This window comes from Cinclus cinclus, chromosome 1, assembly GCF_963662255.1.
Source record: "Cinclus cinclus chromosome 1, bCinCin1.1, whole genome shotgun sequence".
Taxonomy (NCBI): domain Eukaryota; kingdom Metazoa; phylum Chordata; class Aves; order Passeriformes; family Cinclidae; genus Cinclus; species Cinclus cinclus.
Window position 1 is genome coordinate 125,560,829 of NC_085046.1, and position 13,688 is coordinate 125,574,516.

At 35.7% G+C, this 13,688-nt stretch overlaps 1 protein-coding gene across 4 annotated transcripts in view; it reads left to right on the top strand.

Annotated features, from left to right (window-relative positions):
* Positions 1-13,688, top strand: part of WWP1 (WW domain containing E3 ubiquitin protein ligase 1) — a 67,292-nt gene that overhangs the window by 37,355 nt on the left and 16,249 nt on the right. For all 4 annotated transcript variants that reach the window (XM_062490035.1, XM_062490026.1, XM_062490008.1 and 1 more), the window contains 10 exons: positions 23-374; positions 2,400-2,495; positions 3,115-3,289; positions 6,574-6,628; positions 6,725-6,809; positions 6,909-7,037; positions 7,927-7,999; positions 8,092-8,163; positions 9,092-9,180; positions 11,792-11,951. In XM_062490035.1, the coding sequence (XP_062346019.1) occupies positions 23-374; positions 2,400-2,495; positions 3,115-3,289; positions 6,574-6,628; positions 6,725-6,809; positions 6,909-7,037; positions 7,927-7,999; positions 8,092-8,163; positions 9,092-9,180; positions 11,792-11,951 (1,286 nt within the window). The remainder of the gene's footprint in view (positions 1-22; positions 375-2,399; positions 2,496-3,114; positions 3,290-6,573; positions 6,629-6,724; positions 6,810-6,908; positions 7,038-7,926; positions 8,000-8,091; positions 8,164-9,091; positions 9,181-11,791; positions 11,952-13,688) is intronic.

Sequence of the window (13,688 nt, forward strand, 5' to 3'; positions counted from 1 at the left end):
AATGTTATTTCCCATTTCTCAGTTAATGGTGAGTCATCTGCCTCTGCACCTGAAGCTGGTAATTCCTCTGTCTCCGAGGCTCCGACGGGTTCAGTCGAAGCTCCTGCGTCTTCAGCAGATTGCACTAATGATACAGCAGAACCTCAGTCAGCAACAGAAGCAACTAGTTGTTCTGAAAGCCACACTTCTGCATTATCTGTTGTGTCTGCTGGACTAGAACCTTCAGCTGCAGCAGACTGTGCTCAGCCTAATGCTCGAAACAGCATAGCAGCAGAGGCAGCAAAGCCAAGGGAATCCTCCTCCGCACCAAGTGCATCTGCAGAACCTGTAAGACAGCAGCCTGGTACTGCCAGTACAGAACCTTTACCACCAGGGTATGTTGTTTTGATTGTAATGCTATCATTTTGTGCCATCTAAATGTGCATATGAAGAAGCAGAAACTTAATTCTATGCAGGGATTGTCAAATGCAGGTCAGCTGGCTGAGACGGGGTTATTGGATTTAAAATGGGATTTGTACTGCTGCTATAACTGGCTACTCTTGTCCCAGAAATTACCAACTGGTAACTGATTTGCTGAGAAGGTATTGTGATCTTAACAGACAAACTCCTGGGTGTTATGGATGTGAAGACTTTTCATTTGATATTTGCAAACTTATTTGGGCCATAAGTCATTATTCCTTTGTTTCTTAGTAGTAGGGACCAAATTACAAAGAAGTGAAAATGACTAATCTATAAATGCTCGTAGGTGCTTGCTGTGTAAGAATGAGTTCAATAATCTAATAGTTAAAAAGTAAGATTTGATGTGTATCTAGGTATGGGCTAAGAAGAGCTAGAATATTTTAATTTTACTGGACTTTTAGAAATTGCCTTAGTAGTCTTAAACACAAAATAAAAAATGTACTTAGACATTAAAGGAAAGTACAGTACATGCTCAAATATATACAGATAGATCTTAAGATTTTTAATACATGCTTTCATGCTGGGGTGAAAAGATACCTTCAGTTCAAATTAGAAATACTGACTTTTCTGTAATATTGTAAATATTAACTATTTTAGCATTTTTTGATCACAGAAACTGTTTCTTAACCCAAAGTGTATATACCTTGTGTTACTGTAGCTGATCTTGCAGAGAGTCTGTCTTATACCTGCTCCCTGTGAAGAAGGTTCAGTAAGTTATTAGTGACACTTCACTTGAGTTTCTGCAGTTAGAAGCAAATGAAAACAAATATTTAAAAGATAGATGTATTGTATATAAATTTTGGAAGAATTACTTAGTTTTTAATTTTCAGATACTCTGTCCTTGTAGGTGGGAATTCTTTTTTCAATTAATTACATGCTTTCCCACTGAGGTGAGAGTCATGAGTTCCAGGCATAGTGCACACTATGGCCAACTGCATTTCTTCATCATTTCCTGATCACGTTTCTGTGGGGTTTTTATTTGGTAGTTCCACACCCCCCCCTTCTATCACCCCTGCCTAATTGAGTCTCCATTATCAATAGCACTGGGAGCTCTGTAAAATGCTGCTGCTCCTCTCCTCTCTACTCTTCTTGAAGTCTTAACACATAACCTCTTGAATTGCAGAAAACATTTTGTCATTTCATACAATGCTCCGCAATAGTGAGGAAATGCACACCCAGTCCTAGGAGTAGCAGGCCAGGTGTTCTGCCTACATTTTTAGGAATTAAGTGTTTATGTAAGAAAAATATATGTCAACTGCAGACAAGCCCTTCAGCTTTTCACCTAATGTTTATCCTGGTTTCCTTGCCATTTATACATACTTTTATTGCATTATGGTAGTTCTCAGCATCATGAAACTTCAACTGTTGATAATGTTTGGTCCTAGCTCCATCTCCAATGTAAAATTGTTTCACAAAATGAAGTATTCCTCAGGGATATCAGATCTAGAATTTACCCGGATACTAAATAGAAACACAGGAAGAACAGCTGATAGCACACACTTCAGGTTCACTATGAAAGATGCAGTTGGTTGGATATAGAGAACAGAGCTTAAAAATATAAACAGTCTCGTTTTTTGAGAGATGTGAACTTGGAAATGCAAAGAATGCATCTCTAAGCACTTTTGGAATGAGGTTATTTTAGCAGCTAGGCATTGAGTGGATAATTAATTGACTTTTTTCCCAACTTAAACATAAAAGGAAAATGCTTGTGAATATTGATGTATGCTTGTTATGTGCTAAAGCCTTCAAAGTCTTTTTGGTGATATCAGATAAATAGGAAGTAACTGATCTGTATTCTGATGTGAAGTTTCTTTGGTGTTCAAGAATGGGTTTTGGACCATGGAATTTTCATTCAATGCCAAGGTACTTTTTTGTGTTAGTGGGAAGTCCCAAGGAAGTGTTTGCACCTTCACTTACATGCAAGTCTCCTTGTCTTGAAGGTGGGAGCAAAGAAAGGATCCTCATGGTAGAACCTATTACGTTGATCACAACACACGAACTACAACATGGGAAAGACCACAGCCCTTACCTCCTGGGTAATGTAAACTTTTTGATTTAAATACGATAAACTTACTATATTTGTGTTTGTTTGTTTTTTTGCTGGAAACAAACAGCAGCTCATCAAAACTGTATTCTGTATCATATATTAATAAATTCTAGCTTTCATTTAATTATATTAATTGCAGCTCTTGTTACAGGAATGGTGAAACTGTGTCACTAGTTCTGATCACTTCTTCAAATGCAGCTACTAAAGTATTTTGTTCTTCCTTTGAAACTTAAGTATGAAATAATGCATATTTGATTGCCTTCATTTAGGTGGCACCACTAAGTATAGTGCACTGGTTCCTAACCTCAGATTTCCCAGCAAAGTGTTCTCTGTGGAATCTGCCAACATTACTTGCAGTCATGGTTGTTTACAAAGTTAAAAATGAGGTGTCAGAGAGCTGAGCAAGCAATTGCTTGAAGTCTGCGTATGCTCATTGTGATTGTTCGTCTACCAATTAAGCTGGGGTGCTTTTGTGTCTTTTAGAAATGGAAATCATACCTGTGACTCCAGTAGCTCATTCAAGTAACACCTAGGAATTTAGCATAAAGTGAAAATCGGTTATAACACTACTGAAAGAATTAACTGTTAACATTTGTGTTTCTTGAAAGCTGGGAAAGAAGAGTTGATGATCGTGGGAGAGTTTACTATGTGGACCACAACACCAGAACGACAACGTGGCAGCGGCCAACAATGGAGTCAGTGAGGAACTTTGAGCAATGGCAGTCTCAACGGAATCAGCTGCAGGGAGCTATGCAACAATTCAACCAACGATACCTCTATTCGGTAAAGTTTACACAATTTGAAATTAGTACAGAGGTACAGGTGAACTTTTTGTTCTTTAACTTTAAAGAAAGGGATTTTGTAACTATTCAACCACATGTGTTAAAAGTCGTTTAGCATCTAATTTAATTTAGTAATTTAGCTTGATTGTTCTGAAAAAAGTTAAAAATCATTCTTGAAGGCAGAAAGTACTCCCTTCCTTGTTTGTTCCCCAACAGCAGCTTTGTGTACTGCATTTTACGTAAGACTTTTAATGCCAGTAGTAAGAAGTACAACTAAAACTGTCCCTTAAACTGAAAAATAATGGAAATGCTATGAGGGATTATTTTGAGCATTAAATAGCCTTCTGTTACAAAAAACTGTTTAATTGTTGTATTAATGAAGTCCTTCACTTATACAAGTGGAAGTTCTTTTACTTTGAAGGTTATACATCTGGTTCAGCTCTGGAATTTCCTACATGATTTTCCATTTATCTCACATAGTTGCTTACTTCTGCCTGAAGAAAATTTGAGTAGCTTCAAAAAGAATACTTCTTGAGTCAGATTTTTCCATCTGTGACTGAATAAATAGGATAGTTGTTTCTTCAGAGTTAAGAATTATGGTGCCTGTATGTCACGGTCACTCTAAACAGTGTACTTTAAGAATTGTGCTTGGCTTCTTAAAAAAATTATCTGATCCCAGAAACTTTGTAAGTGATATGCAGCAAAGCTGGAGTGTTTTAAAGATGAAACCATTGAAGTACAAGTCTAAAACAGCTTCATTGGAATAAGACTTTCTGCATGTGCAGACTTAAGTTTGAATTTGATGGACTTTATTCACACACCCCTCTGAAGTAAAGGATGCTGCAGTATTACATTTAAAAATTCTCAAATTATTGAATTAGACATTATATCTTGTCACTAACAATAGCGGAAATATACATCAGCACAAATTTTCTGAACTCCCAGAGCTGTGCATCAAATTTAATTTGTTTTATGCAATTAGAGAAAAGTTGAATGGTCAAGGCTAGAAGGGACCTCTTAAGGTGTGTCCCTCCTCAGGAAATGCCACCTAGAGCCAGCTGTCCAGGACTGATGTCTTGTAAATATCTGCAAGGATAGAGACTCCAAAAACCCTCTGGGAAACCTGTCCCAGTGCTTGGTCACCCTCCCAGTAAAAAGTGTTTCCTGATGATTAGAGGGAACCCCCTGAGTTTCAGTGTGTGCCATTGCCTCTGATTTTGCCACTGTGAACCAGTGAGAAAAGCCTGGCTCCATCCTTTTTGCACCCTCCTTCAGGTATTTAAAGACACTTGTAATTTTCTAATGCAAATCCAAAAATCACAGCTGAAGCACATCAAGCTAAAAACTCTTGCTTGACCAACTTCGTGTATTTGTGTACTTGCATAAAACATCTGAGAAAACTCTCACTTTTCCAATGCCAAGATTTATTTTTTGCTAGATTTATCCTTTGGTGAACAATATATTTTTAAAATTAAATTGTTACTTCCTTCTTTAAAGGGTAGCCCTTACTGAACACCACAGACCCATTCCTTAAAATGTCTCATCTGACCTTAGAATCAATAAATGAGGACTTGTTAGTGTGACAGAATAAACCTGAAGGAAAAGAAAACTTCACTGTTGTCATCTCTTTAGAATTCTATGTAGTATATCTATTGCACAGGTAGAACTCACAGTTTATTGAAGGGAAAATTTGAAATTACTTTGTAGAAAGTGGTAGTTTTTGGTTTTTTATTTGTTTGTTTGTTTGTTTGTTTTTACTTTAGTGTGCTTCTGTATATGTTTCTTCTAGAATAGTTTACATCAATTTACAGCTATCTTTTCATGCTCTGGTTACAGACCAGGACTCTGCCTATATAGCAGTTTGAGTGAGATTGTATTTTATTTTTTTGAGAAAATGTAGATGAATCCTTTCAGTTAGAGAATGTTTCAATTGCCTTGAATGAGAAAAGCTGAACTTTGTAAAGAAAGAAAAGTAGATGGGATATAGTTCTTTGAATTATTTTCATTTTTACCTTGATTAATTTATCATAGTCATTTTGAAAGTGAATTTGCCTGGTCTTTCAGTGTGTTCTGTTAGATACATAGCTCTGTGTGCCAGCAGCTACACACAAATCCTCAGACCCATTAAGAAGGTTGGAAATATCTGAACTGTGCCACCATTCAGTTCTTTGGCAAACAGTTTTTTGCTTTTGTGAACTATTCTTTTACAGTCACCACAGAGAAGTCTTTGGTTAGAGGGTTATTGTGATTGTGTGGTCTCCTAAAGCAGAAAACTGCATTTGCTGCTGAAATAATGATAACTCTGTGTTCATGGGTAGTAGCTGGTGGCTGGAACAACTATGCAGCTTGATTTTGAGTGTAACTAATGCATTTCCTTCTAATCCTTGATCTGTTTCTCCTTCAGAGAAAAAATATCATAAATTTGTTTTGCCTGAATTTGTTCCTGTAAACTCTTATTTGATATTTTTGTATTGCAAATGCTATATAAAGCAGTATTAGTTTCTAAGACTCTCTTTGGAAAACATAATTTGGTTCCCTTATATCAAAATTCCATTCTGTGGCCACACACAGTAAAAGTTAGTGTCCACAAAATTTTAGGAGTGGATGCTTTTAATTATAAATCAGAGCATGGTTCCTATAGTCTGTGGGATTTCTGCCTTTTATTTTTATTTTCCCCATGCTTTGTATTTTTGGGAGCTACTTAGGGACTTCTGCAAGGTTACAGTATATTATGAGCTTAGCACTTATTTACATAATAATGTAATCCCTTTTTTTCCCCTTTTAAACTTACTGTATGCTGGTGTAATTTTACCCATCCGCATATGAGCGCAGCTGCATTTTTAAACAAAATGACAATATTTGAAAATAGCCAAACATCCAGGGAAGTTAATGATGTATTGAGGAAGTAAAACCCCCTATGTTGGCAGTAGTCACTGTGCTTGGAAATGTTTATTATGGTAAAAGGTGCTCTTAAGCAAGAACTTAGTGCTTATCTGCTGATACATGCTTCCTCAAAACTTGTATGAACTGCACCCCTTTGTACAGGCACTAAAGTTTGTTGTGGGAAGGGGAAGGGAGGGTACCTTGTGCTGGAAATAAATGTGCAAAGCATATCTTCCAATCATATAGTCTAAGTTATTTTGCAAAACTGGATTAGAAATGACATGATGGGTTTTTTTTTTCAGAATGAATAGTCTTCAGGACTCGTGGTAGTCTTAGAAAACACTGAGAAAAATAATATGACTAATATTTGGCCTAACTGAAAATCTTCTTGTTTTTAAATAGGCTTCAATGTTGTCAGCAGAAAATGATCCACTTGGGCCTTTACCACCAGGTTGGGGTAAGTTAATCAGCTGTGGATTTCAGGAAGTGGCAATTACAGAAATTTAGAATACAGCTGTTGTATAGTGGAATTTTTTTTTTCTCTTCTTTGTAGAAAGAAGAGTGGATTCAAATGATAGGGTGTATTTTGTAAATCATAACACAAAGACAACACAGTGGGAAGACCCTCGAACTCAAGGGTAGGTGTGTATAATGACTGTGCAGATTCAAAAGATCTTGCTTAATTCTTTTATATTGTGATATGGGGGAAAAAGCACTGCCTGCAATTTCTTTTTCAGTTTACAAAATGAGGACCCTCTTCCAGAGGGCTGGGAAATCAGATATACCAGAGAAGGTGTTAGATACTTTGTTGATCATAATACAAGAACCACCACCTTTAATGATCCTCGTACTGGCAAATCTTCTGTGTAAGTGAGAAATTAAATATTTTTGAATGTTTTCCCTTGTTATAGTTTGATAGTGAGGTTTTCTCATACTATAAAATGATCTAGTCTTTTAGCTGGAATTGAACACTAAAGCAAGTTTTTAAATTATAAATTTAATAAGTTAAAAAATTTTATTTGTGACTTTATGACACATTCTACTGTACTGCTCTGATGTTCAATAGATTTTATATGCTTTTGAAATACCAAGATGGTAACAATTTTATAAATAGAGTGGGGCAATGAGGTTAACTTGAATACTGAACCAATGTAACTAATAGTGCATTTTTAAAGTAATGGCAAATGGTCATTAGGAGTATTGCTTATAATGATACACATTAGTGATACAACTGACAAAATTTACATGCAAATATTTTTAAAATATTTTGATTAGAAGTATTTACCCAACCTATAGTGGCTTCATTAATGTCTTGTATATGGGGTGGGGTTTACTTCTGACAACATAGTAATGACTTACCATTCAATGAGCCTGTAGAATGTTGCAGTAGAAATTCCTTGATAGTTCCAGATACAGCTGAATTTATAAAGCCTCACTTAGCAGTCTTTCTCTGAGTGGAGATGATAAATTAGATGTCTCTCATCTATGTGACTTGTAGTTTTTACAGATCTCATAGGGATTTCATATCCCCTTGATCTTTTATCTTTCTATCAAATTTGGTAAATTGACTTGCAAAAAAAGAATGGGCGAGGGATGGTGGAAAGGAAGACTGGCATTCCAAACCACCAGCTGCATTTGATCATATCTTGCAATAACATTTGTTGTGTATTTTTGAAATCTTCATGCTGTTGTTTAGCATTGAAACTATTATTTGATGTCTGATGCTTAAGGTAACTCCAATATGTTTCCTTACAGAAATAAAGGGCCACAGATTGCTTATGAGCGTAGCTTCAGGTGGAAACTTGCTCATTTCCGTTACTTGTGTCAGGTACTGATTTAGTAATTATTTATTTATTTAAACTATATTACTTTTTACCTGTGTATGTGCTGCCATTTAATGTTATTGCCTTATGATTACAGTCCAATGCACTGCCAAGTCATGTGAAAATCAATGTATCCAGACAGACTTTGTTTGAGGATTCCTTCCAGCAAGTAAGCCTGCAAAAATTGTTGTGTTTGTTTATGAAGACAGCAGAAGAACAAAAATGGCCATAGCTAGTTCAGACTAATGGTCCTTCAGGCACAGTAATCTTCCCCTGGAATTAGCTAGTGGGGGTTTCTTAGGGAAGACTGTAAGAAAAGAAGTACAGTATATAATACTTTTACCATATGATCTTTCATTTTTAGCTGCTTACAATTGAAAAGCTTCTTGAGCTTGAAGTGGTTTCAGAGTACTTTAATAATCCTCCAGGGATTTCTCTTCTATGAACTTGTCTGTGCTCCTCTTGTGAACTTTTTGTATCTACAACCTCTTATGGTAGAGTTCCATAGCTTAACCTATTGTGGCATCAGCCACATTGGATTTGCTTTTCTGATTCCTGTGTGTGTTTAGATACCTTTCAGTATATTGTTTTCTCCAGTTAAAACTGGTGTCCTGCTTTGTCCTTCAAAGATTAAATCTGTGTAATTGAAGCTTACAGTCCTTGAGCTCTTACAGTCTGCTGCCAATGTATGATGAAAATTCTTGCTCTTTTCAACACAAGATCTCTTGGCAGGGATTCTATATAAATAAAAAGTATGAACTTAGTCTGGATTAAATTATTTCTTTAAGTGATCTCCCTAAAATCAAAAATCATATATATCAGGTGAAGTGCCTTTTTGCCTATTTTCCTTAAATAATGACTGCCTTAGGAAGAATGTAAGAACTTGCTAGCAGTCTGCTGCTCAAGGATTTTAAGTCCAAGTTGGTATTTTTGTGTGTAGTTCACTGATTGCTTGTTCCATGAGGTGGTCTACTTGCTTTTCAAATTTGTGTAACATTTGACATATATACAATTTCTGTGTCAACATAAATTATATTTCAATGAGTGATGTAGAGACAATCCATAGTTTATAACTTATTAATTTATTTTTTTAATAGATTATGGCATTAAAACCTTATGATTTGAGGAGAAGATTATATGTTATATTTAGAGGAGAAGAAGGATTGGATTATGGTGGCTTGGCAAGGTAAAAGAAGTTTTCTTAAATAGTTTTTATTTTTTAACAGCACTTTAGCCTTGATTTTTCTTGCAGTCTGACCTCTTAGGTACCTTTTTTGTCCCCCTAAATGTATTAAGTAGGTGGAACTGGCAGCACTGGCTATTGTAACAGGTTATAACTTCACATTGGTTGAACTATGGTCTCAGTTGCTCAGTTCTTTGACAAAAAGTGATGTTTAAATTGGAATGAAATTAATTGCTCTGGACTGAATTATTTCGAAAACTTTCTATCAGAAAGTTCAAATTTCCCAGAAGTGGGGACTGTGGGAAACTACAGTGTTCTGCTTATTTGGAAAAGTGGCAAGTGAACACCAGATTGGGGCTGATAAGAACAGAAGGGGTATGAATGAAGGGAGAGGCATGAAGGCATGGAGGAACAACAGACAGACAATGTTGGCTCCACTGGACTGTGAAACAGCTGGACTATGGGCTTTTCTAGAATCTGAGGTGGAACTCAGAGGGGAAAAATCTGATAACAGGAAAACCACAGACAAGGTTTCACTTCTTGACCACAGAGAATACAACCAGTGACTGCTGCTGCCAGTTACTTGAATTAAATGTTATTGCTAGGAAAAAAAAATTCAGTACTACTATATATCCAGGAAATTGGAAGAGGTCATCAGTGATAGAATTTTTCTTGTTGTGTTGTTTTGGGAGTTTTTTTGTTTCTTTTTTTTAACATAAATGTATTTTGGTTTAGTTTTGTTCTGGTTTTATGTAGCTTTCTATGTTAAAACTGAATTCAATGAAAATGTGTAGTATTTGTAAATAAGGCAGCTTGCCTCTGAAAGCTGAGCTTCTTTGGGTATGTGGTGTTTTGCTTCTGATTACAGTATCACATAGACTTTTGGGGGGTGATTGCAGGGAGGAATTAAATTTGTGCTTTGCATGGGTTTTCTTTGGTTGGTGTCCCCATTGTGAGTGCCATAGGTTTAGGATGGCAACCAGAACAGTTCACAGCTCTTTCCATAGAAAAGATGTTAGAATAATTTAACTGAAGCATATTAATCAAAGTAGAATAAATAAAGAAACAATAAAACATAAGTAGTATAGTTTCATAGTTACTTAAGTCTTGCCCAAGATTTTGTATGTGAAACTGAGAACCAGCCAGGATCTCATTGTAACTTGAGCTGAGAATTCTTAAGTGACACTAAATGTTCATGTAGTGACTAATGAAATACTGCATTAATACAAATACAGATCAGCTGTTTCTCAGCAGACTACACTCAGTGTTCCCATCAGATTTTTACCTTGCATGTAGAAGGACCAATCTGACATTATGTCCTGTGGCAAGTTTTAGCTGCTGATTTGAAAAAATCATTGATTTTGCAACTTCTTTTTAATTTAGTTTAGTCCTCCCCTGTTATCTGACTTGTTCTAATTTAAATGCCTATCAAATTTGATGCATCTGTGTAGTTAATATGATTGTCTCAGTATGAAACTTGCCTAGTATGCTGTACAACATTCTTGTGCTTACTGGAAGATACATGGAACCCTGTTAGGGTTATCAGATCCTGGCTGCCTTTTTCCATTTACTCTTTCTACTTGGCCTTTGGGTTGGAAGTGTATCATAGTGAATTGTGATCCATGACTTGAGTTTCATGGCACTGTTAGGAGAAACATGCCAGCAAACCTAATTTGTATTCCTTGATCTTGAGTAAATAGAGGGATAGAAAAGATGCCTCCTAACTGTGACGGCTGAAAGGCAGTCAGAATGGAATTCAGTCCCTACAGTTATCATAGGACAGATTTTCAGCTGTTTTTATGGGTTATCCCTAGGTCTGGTTGTTCAGCACCAACCTTTTAGTGCCTGACAGAAAAGCTTCTGAGTGTGTATGACTGTTCTGAGGTCTCTGCAAATACTATATGCAGATACTATAAGAAATACTCTAAAAATCACCTATCTGAACACTGAAATACAGATTCTGGTATTATTTCATATCAGATGAGTTGAAAAGAATTGGAGTGGTAAAAAACATACGTTCATTTAACCTCAGCAAAAAGATACTTTTATATTGTCATATTGTGTAGGCTTAACCAATGCATGGTAATTTGTTAAACTACAGTAACTCAGTGAGTGTTTTGCTGTCAGACTGGTAAAGCAAATGAGGTGTGCTGAGGTTTCAATTTGTTTGTTCTGTTCTGTTTTATCAAAGCTGTTTATAATAAGCGTGGAATAATCTGTGATTTTTTTTGAGTAAAGATGTGAGTTGTCAGTAAAGTAGGCACGAGGTGGGTAAATGCTGTGTACTGGTTGAGGCAAGGACTGTGTAAGAAAAGGATATTGCTGATAGGCAGCTAAAACCAGTGCTGTGATGGTGTGTTCAAGATGAAAATCTTAATTGCAATTTTTAAGCTTTGGAAACAATGATTTTCTAACATTATTTGTTCTGATAATTAATTTTCTATATTTAACAAATATATACCATATATTATTCTGTGATTCTAATAAAAAACTGTTTATATTAATTTTCAAAATTTGCATATATTTTTACCTTTTTGCTAGTTACCTAAGGGGAATGATGATGAACATCTGTATTTGATGGTTTTTATGTGTATACATGTTTTTTTTTCCTTAGAGAATGGTTTTTCTTGCTTTCCCATGAAGTACTGAACCCTATGTACTGCCTATTTGAATATGCTGGCAAGAGCAACTATTGCCTGCAGATAAATCCAGCATCAACAATCAATCCTGACCATCTTTCATATTTCTGTTTCATTGGGCGCTTTATTGCCATGGTAGGTTAGATTTTTAAGGTTTTATATTTGCTGTAGCTATACGTTTACTCCTGAACAGTATTTGTTTGTACAGTTATTAAAGGTTTTATTAATCTCATAGAAATGGAAGATTAAGGCATATAAATTTATTTAGCCAATTCCCTGAGAGTTAAGTCTCTTGCACACTCATGTTTCCTCAGAGAGTGATCAAAGTTAATACGACATTTAATAAATTTTATTTTCATCAATTGGATGTGTGTACTTCATGCAAACTGTTGTCTGAGTGTCTGAATATTGATGCTCTGAAAACTGTGACTAATATTTTGTGAGAAAGGCTCCTCGGTTGGACTTTGTATACCTCAGTATATTTGAAAAAATGAGTTTTGCAGAGTACACTGGGCCGTAATTTAAATGTATATGTTTGGATATGAGTTTGATAAGGAGGAGACCAGAAGCTGTCAGGGAACTGATTCTCTGCCATCTGACTTCTCTCAAACTACAAGCTGATCAGGCATGCTGTATCATTTCTTCAGTATCACTGAGTCGGTCTTCTATAGTGACTCCTGTTCTGTCACATTTGTTTCCTTCCATGTAGTGATACAGTCATCTTTCCACATAATCATCACGTCTACAGGTAGTCCTCAGCAGCATCCCTCAACTTGGTGGATAGTGAAACCAAAAAGAGTAGATACAAGTGCATCTTCATACTGAAGAGACTATTGCCTTGTATTGTTCACGCTTTTTGTACAAAATTAGCATAAATACAAAGCCAAGTGTAACATAAACGAAAAACTACTTTCAGAGTTAAAATAAATTAGGTTTGGGTGGTTTTTGAGTTCTGCTTTTCTTATAGATGCTTCTTCAGAAATGTATTCAATTATGACACTAACATCACTGATTTCAAGCGTTTTATGGCTGAGTTCATAATTTTTGTGCTGTCATGAAAATTTTCCTCATTGGGTTAACACTTTAAGTAGGCTGCCACCTTTTTTCTTTATTTTAGTCCTCAGAAAATTGCAGGGGCACTTAGCAGGATGGCATGATAAAGCCAGTGAGGTGCTAGAGCCAGTGTTTCTTACATTTGGTGACTTTGGATTGTTTGTGTAAGAAATGTTAACTTTAGGAAAGCTATTTCATAACAGTACAGATTATAGTAGAGAACTTAATTAAAGTATTGTAATTAAAAGACAAATTGTTTTATTTTCTGAAATATTTATGTGTTTATATTTTAAATTCTCTAAGCGGGGCAAGAGAGAGACCTGTGTAATGCTGCCTGATGTGGTCTGTTGCAAGGTTTGAGTGTATTCATAGTTTATACTGGATGGAACTTTCTGCACTGCTTCCTGGGATATCCACTAGTGGCTTAAGATAGCTCAGGTAATAATGCAACTGGGAAATGAAGTTGCAATTTCTGTTCTTCCCACAGTTCTAAAATAGTAGTGAGATTTTTAGTTTTAAGTACTGAAGTAGCCACAGTTGTTTTCAACTGAAACAGGATTAAACATAAAGAATACACATCTTACTTCATAATAAAAATCTGTTAAATGAAGTTGGCTGAGGAAACTTATATATTTTGCTGTAAGATTATCACACATATCAAGTAAAATGATCTTAAGAGCTTGATTTTGCAAAAGCAGTAAATCATATCCCCAGATACTGCACCTGACATGGAATTTCTATCAGGTCACCCTCCCATGAGAAGAATAATAGACTAGTTTAAAAGTAAATTAATGTATAAATAAACAAATAAATAAATAA